The sequence below is a fragment of the Colias eurytheme genome, chromosome 9, assembly GCF_061535395.1.
Source record: "Colias eurytheme isolate Ceu_HAF_F1 chromosome 9, ilColEury1 Martin Lab GWU primary, whole genome shotgun sequence".
Taxonomy (NCBI): domain Eukaryota; kingdom Metazoa; phylum Arthropoda; class Insecta; order Lepidoptera; family Pieridae; genus Colias; species Colias eurytheme.
This window is the reverse complement of record NC_142988.1, coordinates 2,423,710-2,442,725: the sequence shown is the minus strand read 5'-3', so window position 1 is coordinate 2,442,725 and position 19,016 is coordinate 2,423,710. Positions and strand designations below refer to the sequence as shown.

General features: G+C 32.2%; 1 protein-coding gene across 2 annotated transcripts in view; it reads left to right on the top strand.

The window, feature by feature from the left end:
• The first annotated feature begins 2,364 nt into the window (after positions 1-2,364).
• Positions 2,365-19,016, top strand: part of LOC149905645 (CD63 antigen-like) — a 29,811-nt gene continuing 13,159 nt past the window's right edge. For both annotated transcript variants that reach the window (XM_090105995.1, XM_090105994.1), the window contains exons 1-2: positions 2,365-2,545; positions 18,203-18,391. In XM_090105995.1, coding sequence (XP_089962121.1) covers positions 2,486-2,545; positions 18,203-18,391 — 249 coding nt within the window. In that variant the 5' untranslated portion in view covers positions 2,365-2,485. The remainder of the gene's footprint in view (positions 2,546-18,202; positions 18,392-19,016) is intronic.

Genomic DNA, 19,016 nt, shown 5'->3' with positions numbered 1-19,016 from the left:
ATTAGTATGCATTATAATATGTACAATTTATTTGTTTTTTCCGTGTATCAAAATATATTACACGTTAGATATATAAAAATATCGTGATAACAATGGCAATGAATAAACGTGGCGAAAGCGAAAACACAACTTTTAAAATTGGAATGTTATTTGTTTTTTTTAATCAGACCACATACCCACAGATCATTAAAGATCAAACATTGAACAAATTGTATAATATTATATCTATCTTATTTTTTTAAGTGATACATCCTATTTATATAGGTATAGGAACTTGGTTGTGTGTTTTGGAATGTGTTTTTTTATAATTAAACTGTATTATAATTTATAAATATAAAAATAAAACTTTTTAAATGGTCGAATAAATATCTGGAAATTTCGTTTTGTTTTCTTATTTATAAAACTATTTATTATCATAAAGTAAAGCGAGTGACTTTTCGAGGCATAAAATAAAAATAAATTACTTATTTATGTACTAAGTTATAACGAACGTGTTAACTTATTAATTATGAACGACCTGAAGCTACATAAATGCATATTTTGTCATATCGCTTTTTCATTGTATAATGTTGTATATAAGTAGGTACTGAAATCACAATTAAGCTACAAAATCGTTATTTATTTAAATGCATAGAGTAATATGGCCAATTATTTGACATGTAAGAAACAAAATTTGAAACAATCCTAATATATTTAATCTGTGGAATACAATACAGATTATATAAGTGTGGCTTAGAATCAAATATCATAAGGGCAAAATGAATTGGAAAGTACGAACTGATACTTGCAGACTTTCTCTGTAGGCTCAAGTTGTTATATGGTATTGGTTACCCAAGTTCTGATAGAAAGTGAAATAAGAACGCTGCGAAAGTGTTGTGGGAGGTTCCTTTGGTTTATTGAAAAAAGGCGCTATACGAACTTGTTTAGATGTACATTGTGTAGGATTTCGTTTTGATTTTTTAAATGAATATTAAAATACCTTCCTACCTATATTTTCAGCTGATATATTGATTCCTATTCGATGCAGTTATATCTACGAACTAGCTGCTCCGCGCGGTTTCACCCCCGTGGCTCCGCTCCTGTTGCCCGTAGCGTGATGAAATATAGCCTATAACCTTCCTCGATAAATGGGCTATCTAACACCGAAAGAATTTTTCAAATCGGACCAGTAGTTCCCGAGATTAGTGCGTTCAAACAAACAAACAAACTCTTCAGCTTTATAATATTAGTATAGATTTACGAGCACTCGTAACTAATCACTGATTAGCAATATTTGTAAAATTTAATGGAAGGTGTTTTAAGTTTGAAATAGGTAATTAAATTTAGGTACTTTTATCTATTTGACCATCGCATCTGAGTATGTAAATATGTATGTATTTAAAATAGAGTAATAAGTAGGTAATAACAACACTATGCTATAAGTAGGGTCTTTTTACTAAAATATCTACCTACCTATCTACTTTCAATTATCTTATTAATATCCAATTAACAAATAGGTATAAAGCATTAAAGTTATATTTTAATTTGTAATTATCGGAATACAATTTTATTTAAATTTTAAATAATAAATAATAGCACAGACTAATAATAATATACTACGTATATAATATGTAGTATGTATTCTAATGACAGAGAAAAAATAGTGAAAATACTAGTTATAGGTATTAGGTACTAGAAAAACTTAAGTAATTAATTTAAACTTTATAATGAGTTAAGATCTGTACTTACATTATCTCTATATACTTATAAAAAAAAATAATCTATATTTCCCTTGGTCACGGCATCACGCGAGACGGGTGGACAGATTTCGATAATTCTTTTTTTGAGGATGGTTCTTATGGAGAGAAAACGTACCTAAACATGTACCACGGGCGAAGCTGGTACGGACCGCTAGTCATGAATGTAGGTAGTAGGTACATATAAGTTGAACTTATGCTTATCGATAATCGAACTTTACGTTATTCTACGGGTAAAGTTTTGGTTTTAGTTTGATACTTATTACTTTCTCTATATTATTTTTGTTCATCTTAATATACCTAATGTAGTATACATAATATAAGTAATGTAGAGTATAGGACAACATAATATTATATTGAAGTACATACCTACTACATAGATCATATTTTGATCTGATGATATTTGATGATATTTATCATACTCGAGATAATATAAAAGCTCACCAAAAATTCATTTGATTAATACTTGAGATGAGATGTCAGAACAGGACAGAGCTATGTATTAATTGATGCCCTTTTACTGTACGTCAAAACGAGATGGCAAATAGATTGAATGAGGGGTCACGATTCATGAGTAAGCACGCGGAGTCGCAGGGCGGGGGAACGTCGCCATCGCGATCTCTCGTTTATTTTCATTTAGTCGCATTTCTTTCGTCGTGTGGATATCGTCGTTTCGCTCCGCGCGTTCCAAACAAAATTGTGTGTGACCTTAACTTGTGTAGTTCTGTGTAAATCGAAGTGCGTTCAATATGGGGTGTGGAACGAGTTTTGTGAAATATGTGCTGTTTTTCTTCAACCTGGTTGTTGCGGTGAGTTTGGGTAAAGACTAAAGGGCGGGAGAACCGGTTTCAATTTGTTTCAGATGGTCAGCGAAGAGTGAAGCCCATGGGTACGTGGCCCGCTGCCCAGTAGTATGTGACGGAATGCTTTTTTCAAAGCAGGTACTCAAATACCGGCCTCTAATATTGATCATGCCATAGCATAGCAACCTTTGTTCTATTGTTATTTTAATATGAACTAATAGCAAGCTTTTTTAACGCGAGAGACTAATAATTATAAAATAGGTATTCTGCTTGTATTAAATAGTTTTGTAATATTCATTCTTATCAACGTTTTATAAATTAAAATCATTGTTATAAAAAAATCAGGCTAGTCTTATTTGAAAATAACGGCCGATTCTTCTGTCAGGTAATGTACCTATGTATTCGAAATTTAAATGATTGGTAGAAGTTATTGGCGGGAACATACTAGGTACGTAGTAACTAGTCATATACCTAGTTATAATTTATAGAAACAAACAAAATCCTCTATATAGGTAATAAGTAAGTACTCTATAGATATAATAGATACCATATAGATACCTACCTATCTGCATTTTTTTGTAAATTAAATTAGTACAGATTAAAGCTCTACGATTAAAATTTACATATTGTGACCACCTAACCAAAAAAAAAAAAATAGGTACCTATATGTCACGGGTTTTACCAAGTCATAATTAGATTGGAGTGAATGCAGAATTAGGATAAACAGGGTGTTAAATTTGACAGCGTGCAGATTTTAAACAGTTTTCCTCAATTCGTCATAATGTGTGCCTTATTTAAATTTGGGAAAATCCTCAGATTTTCCCAAATTTAAATAAGGCGTCTGGGTATAAACTACACATATTATAATTAATAATTATATAGGTATGTCGCAGTCATCTGCTTGAATCTGCTATTTGATTGAATGACTAGCGCGTTAATTGAATATTGTCTACTACTTCTCAAGTTGTTTTATGTAACGTTCAACTTCTTGACTGAACGCCATTTAGCTTATTCGTTGGAAATAGGTGACTACCTAGGTCCCAAACCGTCTTCTTGTAGACATTTGGAAAAAAGTAAATTCTGTCGTCATTGAATTTTCGTAGAATGCGCTAACAATATAATTCTTTGAACTTTAGTTCTTTGCAAAACCGTTGAGAGAGATACATAAATATTTTTATTTGTATTTGTTGGATGTTGAGATACAACGTTCGGCCTAGTCATTCAATAAAATAGCATATTCAACCCAACCAGATGACGACGACGAGTACATTGTAGGTACGTACCTACATCATAAAAAATATAGCTATGATGAATCCCATGAATGCAATAATTGCACTAATTTATACATGATTCAATGCCAATACAACATCACTTCAGTTTTTTACATATTATTATTCAGCATTGAAAATAGTGACTCATGTTAAGATGAAGATGACGTAACAAATGTATGCAAAAACACTACGTGTTGCCATGAATTTAAAAATTACGTGTTTCAGAAATGCTTTGTTATTTTAACGTGATGTTTGTTTAAACGTTGTATGATTTTTAAGCACGTACGAGTGTGCAAATTCTTTCATTAGAATGGTATCTTAGATGAGTCTAATACTAATATTATACCTACAGGCTACAACATACAATACAGGATAGGAATGATTTTTTAAAAGTAATTCGCTCGGAGGGTGTGTCATAAAAATTCGATTATTTTTGTTCGCGTGCCGTGTCCCTTCGCCATAGGTACTTGGTACGGGGCAACAGGTGTGTTTCATTGAATAATTAATGGCGAGGTATTTTCGTGCGAGGGACATTAATTACCCTGACTTCTAGGGTAACATGGCCCATATAAGTCAACTAAAAAGACATTTCAAAGGTACCTGTATTAGTGTACATAATTTAGTTATGAATAATGATCGACACATATTTTGTATCTCTTTACTTGACACCTCGTCTCAACTTGGGTTGTGATCGGGTTTCGCTGTTTTAATAAGAGCATAGGGTAAACAATTATCATATGTCTATTACAGCAATAGCTATAATAACGATAACAAGATATTTCTTTGTAGATTAGTAAATTTTAAACACTAATATTAATAGAACTGAACTAACCACCAGAATAGAGCATATTTCTGCTTAGAGATAAGGAGAACTCACACGTTCCGGAATACCAACGTAAAACTAAATTCAGAGTCTTGACTTCAGATTCCATATTAAAAATATTAAACATTCTGAAAGCGAAAAGTATGAAAATATTGGCTCAAACCAACAAAGCCACTTCAAGAAAATATGAAACCATAAATTTCTTTTGTTTAAAACGAGTTGGTAATATAAATACGCTGAGTTTCAATTGGGTCAAGGAAAAATCCTCGGTTCTGAAGGAAAACGTCTTGGACGTGATTTGGTTCAAGGTAGGTACCTACTAGGATTTTCCTACTACTTTGTTGAGGCAAGTGAAAAACTCATGTACATTATGACAAGTCAAGATTTTTACATAAGTGTTATGATTCATTTTAAACGCGTTTTATTAGTTTCCTCGTCATTGTTCTAGGCTCTGGGGCATAGGTACCTAATATTTATAAAAATGACGAAATTGTTAAACGAACGTAAAGTAATTTTTGTATTTTCAGTTAACTTTAAACAAAAGAAATAGTACTGTCCTACCTATGTTGCTTTATGCCCATAAATTGAATAATGTTCGAATATTTAACAAGTAGCATTCCGCCCCGGCTTCGCCCGTGGTACATATTTACGTTTTCTCTACATAAGAACCATCCTCGTACTTCAAGGAATATAATAAAAAAAGAATTATCGAATCGTCGGTGAACCGATTCACACGTGATGCCCTGACACCGCGAAACGGGTTTCATTTTTATATAGGTACTAGCTGCTCCGCGCGGTTTCACCCCCGTGGCTCCACTCCTGTTGCCCGTAGCGTGATGAAATATAGCCTATAACCTTCCTCGATAAATGGGCTATCTAACACCGAAAGAATTTTTCAAATCGGACCAGTAGTTCCCGAGATTAGTGCGTTCAAACAAACAAACAAACAAACAAACAAACTCTTCAGCTTTATAATATTAGTATAGATTAGGTATATAGATTAGTTGGTAAGTAACAGGTCAATAGTATTTTTGATTCACATTGTACCTAGGTATTCTACAAAAGTGTCACATTGTTGCTACCATTTAACATACTGCATTATCTTCAACATTTTATTTCCCAGAAGTTAATACGCTTAAAGTTTATTAACTTACACGGAGCTTAGTGTTACTTAGCGAGTATAGGTCAGTTAGATCGTTAAACGTTAACAAATTGTTTCAGTAACAGTGTCATAACTATAAATACATTGTTTTAAATGACGGACAACTCATATAAGTAGGTTTATTATTGTATATGAGGTCATGCGAGCCATTAAGTGCGAGTTGGTCACTTTAAAATCTGCATTTCGACTGCGTATTATAATCTAGATTTTTTATTATTATGTGCCGACTTGGGGAAAAAATGCAGGGTAACGGGACCTGTGCATATTTCACAAACGGTGAAAAATTGGCTATATTTGTAAAAATAACTAAGAAGTATCTGAATTTGGCATAATGTAAATCGTACCGCATTATCTTTTCAAACTCGGTAAACCGGTTGTAGAGTAAAAATTTGAGTCACATAACCTCGACGTATTTGCGCTAGGTTAAACTTGTCTCAAAGCTCTATCCACTTATGATTCTCCTCACATTATTCGTTATCTTAACGTAACAAGCAACGAAACAACGGATGTTTGCTTCGGTAACTAATTCCAACGATTCGAGATGATCACGTGACGTAAGCGGTGACATCATGCTGAGTTATAAGACGCCGTTCTGGCGCCCTGGGCCTTCAAGAGGGACGTTAATGCAGGTTCTTTGGTACTTAAGTTACAGGACCAATGATATCATGGTAGGATGCTAGGTTTAAGTGCTGGTAATTTTTACCATTACCATTTGGATTTCGATTTCGCAATTAATGGAAATCAACGTAATTTAACCCGTTGATTTTACAATTGGCCTAACTATATAAATAGGATTGATTTAATGATATAGTCTGGAATGTTAAGCTACTTCTATACACACACTATACAGGTCATTTGCGTATATAGAACTACATCTTGCCTGAAATATTTTGAGTTGGCCTTGTGCATATCACATGTACAAAATACAAATGTGGAGACATGGTATAAGTACATATAATTTTTCTATACATACATTGAGTATCGCTAAAAAGCTTTAAAGTTAAAAAAAAACAGACAGCCATTGAGTCTGCATACAAAGTCGCTCAAAGTTTAGAAGTTGACGGTTGAAATTGTAGGCCAGATTATTTGAACCGGAAAAACCGGATTCGGTCTCGTTTGCGGTTACAATCCCTACATATCTGAGATTACGTAACGCTTTTGATTTGTTCTGGTTTCTGTCCTAGGAAAGCTTAGCTTTAAGGACTAATAAATATCAGACTGAAAAGCGAAAATTCTTCGAAAAGAAACGTCGAAAGTTAAGTTACAAACATGGATTACAAAGACCATATTATTATTTCGTTGATAAATTAATACATATGAGCTTTTATTAACGAAAGAGTCTGTTTAATTGAATTAAGCTCTGCTGTTTAACTGAATTAAATTGAGTGTTTTACTCACAAAGAGTATTATTATTAGTGATGGGTACTCCGGTCAAAATTTTGTATTCATCGTGCATAAGCTTACTTCTTTAACATTTACAATCGTAAAGTTGAATAAACTCAAACTTATAAAGTTTATTCATCAATTAACTACGTACTACCGGTTCGGAAAACAAAGAGAAATCGCTTAAAATATTTGTACAATTAGTTTCCTTTTCAAAAGTTTGTTATTGGCAAAGGATTTGATTTGATAATTAATATTTTTATAAAGTAAATTATATGAACGTTGTACTTGGAGGTGTAGTAATATTAAACCTAAGCACTTTTATGAAGTAAAAAGACCGACCATTAAAGATCTACCATAATTACAACATTATCACCGTTTATTTTAACATGTAACAATGGTGATTGAAAATTGCAATAGGCCATTAATGCTCTAATCTAGATTAAGTATTACGTGTGACCAGTTAAGATTCGGCTCGCTTACACAATTGACCGATTTGTTTCACATACAGTACTGTTATGTAATTGTAAATCTTGCACCTGTGTAATCACTTGACAGATTATTTTAAGCTGTTACATGGACACTGAAGAGTACCAATGCAATATGCAATGTCTCGGCTTCGTATTTCATATTTTTGTAATTCAAAGATGGAGATTTAAATGGCAAACATCAATCATTCTTGTTGCGTAGTGTAAAATATACCTTTTTAAAGTAAAAGGCAAAATGAAGAAGAAACTTAAATTTTATTTAAATTTCGTTTGATAATGGTTAGATTAGTAGGTTTTAATTAGCATTTTTAAAGCAACAAAATGGTAATTTTCTAATCCTCGATAAGTAAGGTTAGTTATTATTATCTCAAATATAATCGTTACAATCACATGTTAAGTAATAAAACATGCAAATATTTTTAACAAATGGCCCTCGGATATTGCGCGTCTTTCATAACCTTGTTATTTGCAATTAATTCATATGCAAGCGATTAAAGTTTTATTTGGGTTATCGCTTTAGTTGTTTTCTGAAGAACAATAAAAGAATTCTCGTGTCCTTCATTGGTACTAGGAGAAAATTAAATTAATTAATAAAATTAATTAATTAAATAAAATTTAATATATTAATATGGTCTGTTATCAAATCTTAAACTATGACTATGTTTGTACTTACTTGTGAAATTATGTGTATGGCATGTAGTAGTATATCCTTAGTATACATATTATGCTTGCTAGTTTAATTAATTACTTTGTCTTTTATTTTAAATTGTAGGAAATGTAAGTTTAAATATGTGATATGTTCATTTATGTAAGCATTCGGCATGGCAAAAGGGTAGGCATTTTATTGATACCTATAATACGTGATGTAAGGAATGTTCCCCTTCCCCTATTGAGGATAGTGAGGTCAGCGTTAAATCGCCATCCTGGCGCCGAAAGTGATGTGTGCGTGATACTGTATGTGACTTATACAATTTACATTTAAATTTTATATTCTGGGCTTAGTTTCACGATTAAAAAGAGAATTAGATTGATAAATTATTTTCTTTGGTATCTAAATTCTCTCAACGTCCACTATTATCTTAATTAACATCCCTTATCTAAACGATAGTGTACATTACCAGTTCTATAATTGCATATTAATTGGGTTTGTAAAGAAAGACAAACTTCCGTTCAGTACCCACTTATATTTAGTCTATTGAATATTTCCAAACAGAATTTATCTCTACCTACAGAAATGTCTCAATCAAACAACATCAAAACATCCACGTACGTCAAGCAAAGATTACGTGGTAATTTGACCATTTACGTCTGGGCTGAAATTAAATTAAATTGACGACCTTTAACTGCTACCTACTCAAGAGCAATCATCTTATCCGTTAAGCCAGAGATAACGTAATAAGACAAAATTCTTTATAGATGAGACTCTACGGTAAAGTATTATGGAGGTAACCTAAACCTATTCACAGACATGAAAGGACTAAAACGATATTTTATCCGTATGTTCTTCTGTAACCTGTTTTCTTTACCAGGAAAAGAAAAATAACCTTGCTCTGATCAAATGATACTTCAATTTTTTAATGAATTTGTTAAATAAAGAAGAATACCTTAGGAACAAGTCGCCTTTGTAGTTTGTACTGTGTACATAAACGTTAAAAATGCTAAACGAGCTGTAAAATTATCTTTTCCTTCTACTATTTCAAAAGTAAAATTTCTACCAAGCAAGCCTCCTTTGCATTCCTTTGTGAAACGGATCGGTAAGTTCTTGCCTGGTGAACACAAAGGTGGCAGAGACATCTCGATACTGAAAACTGATCCCCCTCCGGCCACCGTTGTCTAACGGGCGATGACCTTAACGTCTGAAAGGGCTAGGCTGGATCTCAATTACCGTAGGTAATAAAATTAATAGAAGGCTTAATGTTCCGTTAAGAACTGGCATATTTGTAGACTTTACGCTTATAATATGAAAGTAAAATATCTAAATTAAAAGCATACATATAGGTACCATTACAAGTAAAATTTACATTTTTACTCATGATAAAAATTTACAGGAGAGATAAGATCTTCTATCATTGCTACATTGTAAAATGAATTCTAATTGCTACTAACTGTAACACTCTTGCAGAACGTTAAGTATGTGACCTTAGCTTCAAGGAACTAGTCCTAATGCACAACGCGTAAATGCATTTTCTTTTGTTGATACGTGTTGTATTGCAGAATATCCTAGATTTTAGCTTTACCAAGTTGTCAGAACCAATGGCCCTTAAAACATTAAATATCAGTTTAATCACCACATTTGTACATAAAACTTTTACGCTTAACGAAGAAGTGCATTTCAAAGGTACCTCATTAAAAGCCACCCGTAAGCGTTAATCTTGGAAATCTCATTAACAGCGGTTTGAATCAAATTTGTTCGTCTATTTTAAACGAATGTAGGTCGTCACGGGAGGTGAATGACCGACGTAAAGGTTTTATCGCCCTATCCAATAGCTACCTGTGACTATTGTTTCTCCGACTTGGCTCTCGATCATGCGTGAAATTATTCCTGAACGATATAAGAAAAGACTTATCACACAATGTAGTGAAGCAATTGTTAAACTTATATTTGGTTAAATTTGGCAAATAATAAAAGTATAGGTTTATTTTTATTCGCTTTACATTATTATCATTAAATTTTTGCCCTTCGATGAACTTCACGATGATAAAAATGGAATGTTCAATAAACATTGTTACATATTTCTGTTGATGATATAATTTCTTATTTCTGTTTCTTGTTTAATAAATGAAAATGTATTTATTATTTATCATCATATCTATCCAGTATCCAATTCCAATGGGAAAATCGAAAAAAAAAAGAATTTTAAGCTGCAGTATATTCTTCTTTATTTGAGTTTTAAATTAATTAAGCAATTAGAGGAATGGAGTTTAATTTAATTATTACGACTTAATTGGAAAAAAATAGGATTGGAGTTCAATTTAAGTAATACCACTTAATTGGAAAAAAAATTAGATAAAAAGTCCGCGAATGATGCACTAAATTCAGTCCTATCGTGTAGACTGTAGGCACTCAACTTCCATCCAGTTATTCGGTACTTAACTTACATGGTTTTAAAATATGGTAAAATTTTAAAATTTAATTAAAACTTGCGCATCGTCGGTAAAAGTATAAAGATAAATCTTTTAGTTTTTAACTAGTGTTCGCGTTCGTTAATTCGCGCAATTACCTACAATGAGGGTTAATTGCTTATGTCTGCATTGACCCCAAGCTTATGGATTTAAAGTATTGTCTTAATTTTAATAATGTCGTTTGGAGGACTAAAGTTATATATGGTATTCCAAGTTATTTACTTTGTGCCTCGTAATTGGAAAATTTGTTGTTGCTTTGCGCAACTGCGATTAATTAATTATTCTTCAGAGCTGGGAAGCCCATGAAATAATTATGATTAAATGGGACTTTCGGAACGTTCATTTCATCGTTTATTAAATGAGCTTTGTTACAAAACAGCTCATCTATTATGGATTTTTTCTACCTATAAAACTAATTAACTAATGCATTATTTATATATTGTTTCACGTTTCCCTTACGAGTACTTACCTAGTTGAATTTTAAAATGCATTCCATGAATCAAACATGAATCAGAGTCAAATTAAAGTAACAACTAACAAGGCATTAGGCAATATAAATATTTCTATTGATCGTAGGTGTACCTATACTGTATAAGGTGCTTTCCATAGAGTTTCCATTTCATATAATATATGTAGGTATACATCTATACTAATATTATAAAGCTGTACAGTTTTTTTGTTTGAACGCGCTAATCTCAAGAACTACTGGTCCGATTTGAAAAATTCTTTCGGTGTTGGATAGCCCATTTATCGAGGAAGGCTATTGGCTATATTATATCATCACGCACACATGTATATGTATAGTGATATTTATTTCTAGATTATTCTATATCATATTCCATCTAAGTTCAATACGCTTTGAGTTCATGACTTCGTCTGGTTGCAGTCTAGACGTCTGGATTTGTGAACATTGTATTAGGTACTGTTTCCAGAATGGAAATGTAATTATATTTATGATCTTTGGAATTTCTCACAGTTAATTCAGTTTTATTTTCACGTTTCAGGGTTTATTGTCTGAATAATATAGTGTTAGTTTTGTTTTATTTTGATGATTCCATTTACATATCTAGTACTTGCCATAGTTTTGTTAAGCCATTACTTGCATACATTCTTACAGTGGTGTGTACTTAATACTTAACTAACTAAATAGTATCCAAATTCCAAATAAACTCAAAATGATTTTTTATACGTACGTTTTTGCTTAAACTTCTAAGGAACAATGATTACACAAAACATGTGTTCTTCAAGGCTATATATAAATAATAAACATTAAAATAATGTATAAATATAAGAAATTGTTTTGATATCGCCCAGTTGTCTACAGCCGTTCAATCGGAATTCTATTTTAGCGTAGCGAGATTTTGCAAACAGTGTTATTTTTGGCTTCCTACCCGGTAACACGTGCTTAGTAATAGTTTTAGTAACGTACATTTACCTCGAGTTTAGATACCTTGTTTTTATACCCTATCTTACTGAATTATTAATCATTTCTAATTACCACCTAGATATCTTGTAGATAGGGTTTGATCAAAGCTGCATAGACAAATTCAAGTGAATAGTGTTTAGCCAATCGTAATTTTAAAGAAAAAGTCTTTAGAATACATTTTATTAAATTAAGCATAGTTGGGTGTTTTATTAAAACTGAAATTTCGAAAGATTCATCATAAAATATACTCTTAAATATTTCCAGAGCACTCAATTACATAGATAGTAGATCTGTAACGAATTAAGATATGATATGGTACAAGGCAATATAAATGTTGCGGTTTCCAACCTCAAGGTGCCAGATAGAGCTCGAAGGTCTACCATACCACAAGACCATAAATTATCCATTAAGCGAAGCATTATTTAAATACCTTTTCTAAGCAAAGAAACTATTATTTGCCATGATTGTTTATTTTGATAATAGTTACACTAGTTTTTCTATAGATAAAGAGAAGCACTTTTTCAATAAATGAATATATTTTTAAAGATGTAACCATTCATACTACATTTATTATATCAAAAATGATTAAGTGAAGGGCCCCAAAAGAAATAACCACATATCATGATATCTAAGTGAAAACGCGTACAGAATGCGAATTGATAAAAGGAATTTCCCAACCATTTCAGAGAAATAAAACGTATTTCAAGTCTAATTTTAGGAAATTTCTGGATAGTTTTAATACGCTATCATATATAAACTTTCTACCTATTATTGTTTAAAGGTAAAATAAAAGTGAACTAACATTTATATAGTCTTTGCTAGGTACATAGTACTCATATCCATACTAATATCATAAATGCGAAAGTAACTCTGTCTGTCTGTCTGTTACTCAATCACGCCTTAACTACTGAACCAATTTGCATGAAATTTGGTATAGAGATATTTTGATACCCAAGAAAGGACTTAGGCTACTTTTTACCCCGGGAAATAGGATAGGTTTTATCCCGGAAATCCCACGGGAATGGGAACTATGCGGGTTTTTCTTTGACTGCGCGGGCGAAGCTGCGGGTGGAAAGCTAGTACCTAATATAAAACACGTGAGCAATTAAGTTAATTTTCTCATGATTTATTGAAACTAGTACAGTGCTTGTTACAATTAACCTCGAAGGAAATAACAGACCACAGGACAGACGGACGGAAAACATGGAAAAGTGCTAAATAATATAAAGCGTTACTAACTGCGAATTCAGATGTAACTAGGCATTTAATGAATTTAATTCATAATTTAAAATGGACTGGATTTACCCACAAGATGATAATGCGCTGTAACAGGACATGATGTCACCTTCGTCATGAAAATTGTCGTTCATATCAAATACAGAATCAATGACATTCCTACAGGATGAGATATCCAAATATGGTCTAAATAATTATATTTGTAGCATTCATTTTCATTCTAAAGTATAATATTTTTTTTATCAACTTAATCCAGTTCATCAAATTGATTGATGTTTTAGCGATGAGTTCGTTTATTCCTGTTATTCTTTTTATATGCTTTCCTTGTAGGCATAACTTTGGGATATCCCAAATTCCATATGCTGCTATTTCCCCACTTAATTTCCGCTAAAACTTTTGGGGATTCACAATTAATTAGCCACATGCATTCTTAGAAATTATTTTATATCGAATTAAAGTGTATTATGTATTTTATGTTACATCGTTGTTGTCTATTCGTTTAAAAAATATTTATTAAAAATCATTACACATTTTAAGTAATTTTTTCCCCTCTGCTGCTCCTGTAAAACCTACTGTGTTGCAATTATCAAAGCTATAAAACTTATTCGAAAAACTGAAAATAGATTCATGCTCAAAAATGGCTCATGTTGCATTAATAGACATGATTATATGTTTATCTCATTGTTAGAGTCGCTAATGACTGAATCATTGTTTAATGACTGTTAATTGTGCTCATAAATCTGGAAACAGACTTGACTCAACGGTTGAAGGCACTGTTATCTATAGGTCGTCACTTTGATACCGGGAAAAAGTGTTATTTCTTATAATTGTATCATGTAGTCATCCTAAGTGAACTGCGGAGCATTGAAATTACGAATGTGTGATAGGATTTTACCAGAAATCGCTCTGTTCTTGATATACTAGATAAACAAGCCTTACATACTTTAAATTACTTCAATTGTTATTCTACGAATATTATTTGAGGTGTTGGTGCTACGAAAACGTGATTATATCTAAGATTATACTGTCATGACCACGAAAAGATTGAAAATCTAATCATCATCTGACTGAAACCGTTTTCGAAGTTTACTCAATAGTCAATAGACAATAGGGCTAATGCTTCGACCCTTCACCTTCAAATCTAAAAGCATATCAGATAGTTTCCCGCATAATACTGTGATAATACTCCAATTTCCAAAGTACGAACATTCAGGTCATTGCCGATAGACTATCAATTCGCTACGAAGTCTAACGACTACGAGACATTTCTCAAACAGGCCTACAAATCCACTTGGGTGAACACTGAACTCATGACTCTGTTATCAGTGCTAACAATAAACAGTTACTGATTTCAATGTGTGTTCTCGGAACAATTTGATTGTAAAGTGTAATTTAATACCATCGTATATGCTAACTTTAACCTGAGGGTCTACTAGCGTGCTTCGTGCATGAAAAGCTTCATTGGCTCTTGCACAATATTTAATATTATTGACTAACAGGGAATGTAGATTATATATTAAAAATAAAATAAAAACAATAACACTGTGGTTCAACTAGGCGTTTGTAACACAATAATACAGACACAATAATACCATAGTATAAAGGGATATAATACGTAACACATGTCTTAACACGGGCTGAATGTACCTACAAATAATACACTGAAACATCCTTAATAACAAGTTTGTTTCTCCAAATCCGCAATGCATAATGTATTACATGGAAGTGAAAGCTTAAGATATGTAATAAACGCAGCTGACCCCGATATCCAGCCATCTGTAGTCTTACGCAATCCGACACATGGTCTACCCAGCAGTCAGCACCCGCTGGCTAAATAATGCAAACGAATTTGCGATTTATTACAATGCATCATAGACTATAATTAAGTGTAAGTTTTGTAGACATTTACTTGTGTGGATGGTGTATAACCTAATTTGTTGGTTATCTGCGCACTGTTTGTCTAGTTCCGAAAACAAAAGTCAACAACTACTCTTGTTCTCGGAGTATCATTTCTGAGCTTTTGTCAATACATAAAAGCGAAAGAAATGGCAACTCCGGTATAATTCTATTATAAACTAGCCTTATTATAAACTAGCCTTTCGCTCCGACTACGTCCGGGTTATATATAAAAATTAAAAATATAATGTCGGAAAACACCGATCGGATTTGTACGAAATTTAGCATACAAATACTTATAACCTCGATTAGCACATACATTACACGATATAAACGACATATTGTTTTCTTGGCACATCATACTTATAAATACATAAGTAAATAGAGACATTCAATCGTGTATGCAAGGTGTGGCTACATTATCTACAGTACAGCATACAAGATTGTTGGCGTCTCTTTATCAGTGTTGTAATGACTGCATTGTAAATATTGCATGTTTAATGAGCTGCCATGTACAATAACTTCATACTACTTACACTATTTAAAGGTCTAAATTTACCTTCATCTTCGCCCTTTACCTATTATATTATTTCGTTGTTCATCTGGATATAGCTATTCGTAGATATTTTCGTGTAGTTGCGTGACGTCATCTGCACAGCGTCGTGAAAAATTTTTTTTAAAGTCAACAATAAATATGGAAAAGTACTCAAGATGATGATAAGAAGTAACGGAATTTAAATCGTGGCGATACAAAAAAGGCCTATGCCTGTAAACTGGGCCTCTATTTCTTAATTATAAGCCAAACTGTATCTTAGTTAGGCTATTGTAAACCTCCGTACATAATACAATGTTTAAATTATAGTAATTTTACTTAATTAATTATGTAAAACCCAAAACAATATCTTGTTAATGATGTCGATGACATAAGCCTCACTACACGCGGGATGGGGTCAAGATATTTCTGGCGTGTTTGTAGTACAGCCGCCAATTCTAACGTAAATGTTTAAACAGTATAGTATGCAAAATAAATTGGTATTTCAACAACATTACACACGATTTATCGACCAGAATAAGTAAAACATTAAAAGTTCTTCGCTCCCAAGTAACGTTTAAATACAAGAGTTCTGATCGCAACAAAACGTATATTTTTCTGTTTTGAAAATAGCATAAGGGCTGATTATTTCATCCTTTTATTCAACCAATAAAGTATATTTCATAATAATATAACACCATCTTTAAAATATCTAAAGCTGAGCAAATATTACTCACTATAATTTTTAGTTTGAACCTAGGATTGAAATGTAGCTCTTAGTTACTTCATAATATAATGTCATACCATGCCAGTGAAACTTCCGCACCAGCGGTTACGATGATTGCAAAAACAACAAAGCGTAACGTAAGAAATTAATTAATTTATTTGACAGACAAATCTCTCAAATTAAATAAGACAATGGAAAACGACAAAATATTGTATAGTTATTATGTTTGCTGTGAATAACCATTGTATATTAACTTTAACGAAAATCCAAGGATGAGGTTATCTATTCTGTTTGACATATTTTTTTCTAAAAGCGATGATCATTGATTAATGTTTATACATAATGCCACAGAATACATAATAGTAGCTAAACGTTAATAATGCTCAAACACTGCACGAATTGATTCGATTTGAGCTCAATTTATAATTATAATCACTCTTGCCAGCTCTCTATCCAAATACTACGCTTAGTCATCCATAGCTGTACTCATTTCAATTTATCACTAAAGTTAATTGCTCGGTAATGAGCACTAATATTACCTGCTCGGTACACGTAATCTAAATATCCGGCCTTCTGAAATTGCTTTTAAAATAACAAAAAATACGAACCTACCTAAGTAATGATTAAATGTTGTTCAGTATTTTTCCTTTACATATTTAGTTCTTGATAAATTTTAATGTTTTAAATTTCAATTTGTCAAAAACGTTTTGTATATTTATTTGAATCCCAGAAGGGATATAAATTTTCAAAAACGCATCTGTGCTAAAGCTTTTATACTATTTGTTCTTAGTTTTGTAACGTACTGTTTTATTATAAAAACCTTTTTTACATCATTTTTAAGCCGAATCATACAAAACACTAATAATTTAATTCGGCCAGTTCTATTCAATAATATTTATTTAAAAGTCACGTGGTTCGTGCATTAGTTCGTCTAGAAATAATTCCGATCTAATGGGGCGGCACTTGACACAAAAAGGCGATAGTAAAAACGTGTTCAATGCTATCTTTTTTTAACTTTTTTATGTTTTAACGTTGCTCTACGCCTTGTTCTTTTGTTCCTTATTCCCGAAGCAAAAACATTCCGGTATGATTTCATCATTATTAATATCTGAGGTTACTCGGATGCTGAGATCCTTATCAAGGTATAAAATATTTACCTTTGTGTTTATGGCTTGTTTGGCGTTGTTAGAACTATAAAACTGCGCTATATTTATAGATAGGTCTATGTTCATTTTATAGAAACTGGTTGCTATGTTTGATCATTTAGAGGTTGGTATTGCAATCTAGAAATCGACAACTAAATATGATTTTAGTTTGTAACGATTTTGTATCTAATATGCATAAAATATTTCTATAGATTTTCATTTCGTCTGATGCAATCTACGTCTATTGAGAAATTGAAATATAAATTTTTGATTCCTGCCATTAAATTACTTAATCCCTTAATCCTATCCCTTAATTTAATCAAATCATCATGTCTTTGAAAAATGTAGTTACATTACTCTTTCTAATTAATTTTCCTTTACTTAATTACTCCTATTAATCAGTTATCTAGCAAAATATTTCATATTTTAACTCATTTCCATCTGTCCACAGATCTTCGGCATAGCCATAATCGGTATCGGAGTAGCAGTACTCCTCAACTGGGCACCCATCAAGGATGAGCTACAGGGCCACCTCACCGTCGCACCCTGGGTGTTCATCATCATTGGAGCCATCATGTTCGTGATCGCCTTCTTTGGATGCTGCGGAGCGATTCGCGAGAGCCACTGCATGGTTGTTACGGTATGTGTTCTGTTTATTCATTCAATTACACTTCTTCTAGAAGAACTTTTGAATCTTCACAACTATACATTAACCATCGGTTCAAAAATAGAAAAACAGTAGGAAGCTTTTTTAGTAACATTTTAAAATAAGGCTAAGCATTTCTAGAATTTGGATAGTATCTTCTGTTTAGTTCTTCTATTAGTTAAAATGACAATCTATGTAAATATGGTATCAGATATTATTAGGAAGTAGGGGACTTGGCACTAAGATCTTTGTGATTGGAAATTTTCCTTGATTTTTGTATGAATGAATGAAAATAAGAGTGCTTACGACGCCAGCTAAATCCAATAATAAATAACAAGCATCTTGTTTCAGTGTAATTATTTCTTAGTTTACGATAAACAAAGTTTTTATTGAATGCATTCATTTATCATTTGCTTGATATTTTTATAAAACAGTCCATTATACGGAGTTGATTGTAAAATATAGCACGATTTCTTTTATACAGTGGAAACGTAAGTTTCTCTCGATTAAAAAAGAAGGGCAAAGGTGTCGTAAGAAACCACCCAGAAGGGCCAATTAGTGTCGGATATCTTAGATGCAGAAAAGGAAAAGGTTCGGATTAGGATTATCTCCACTCCTT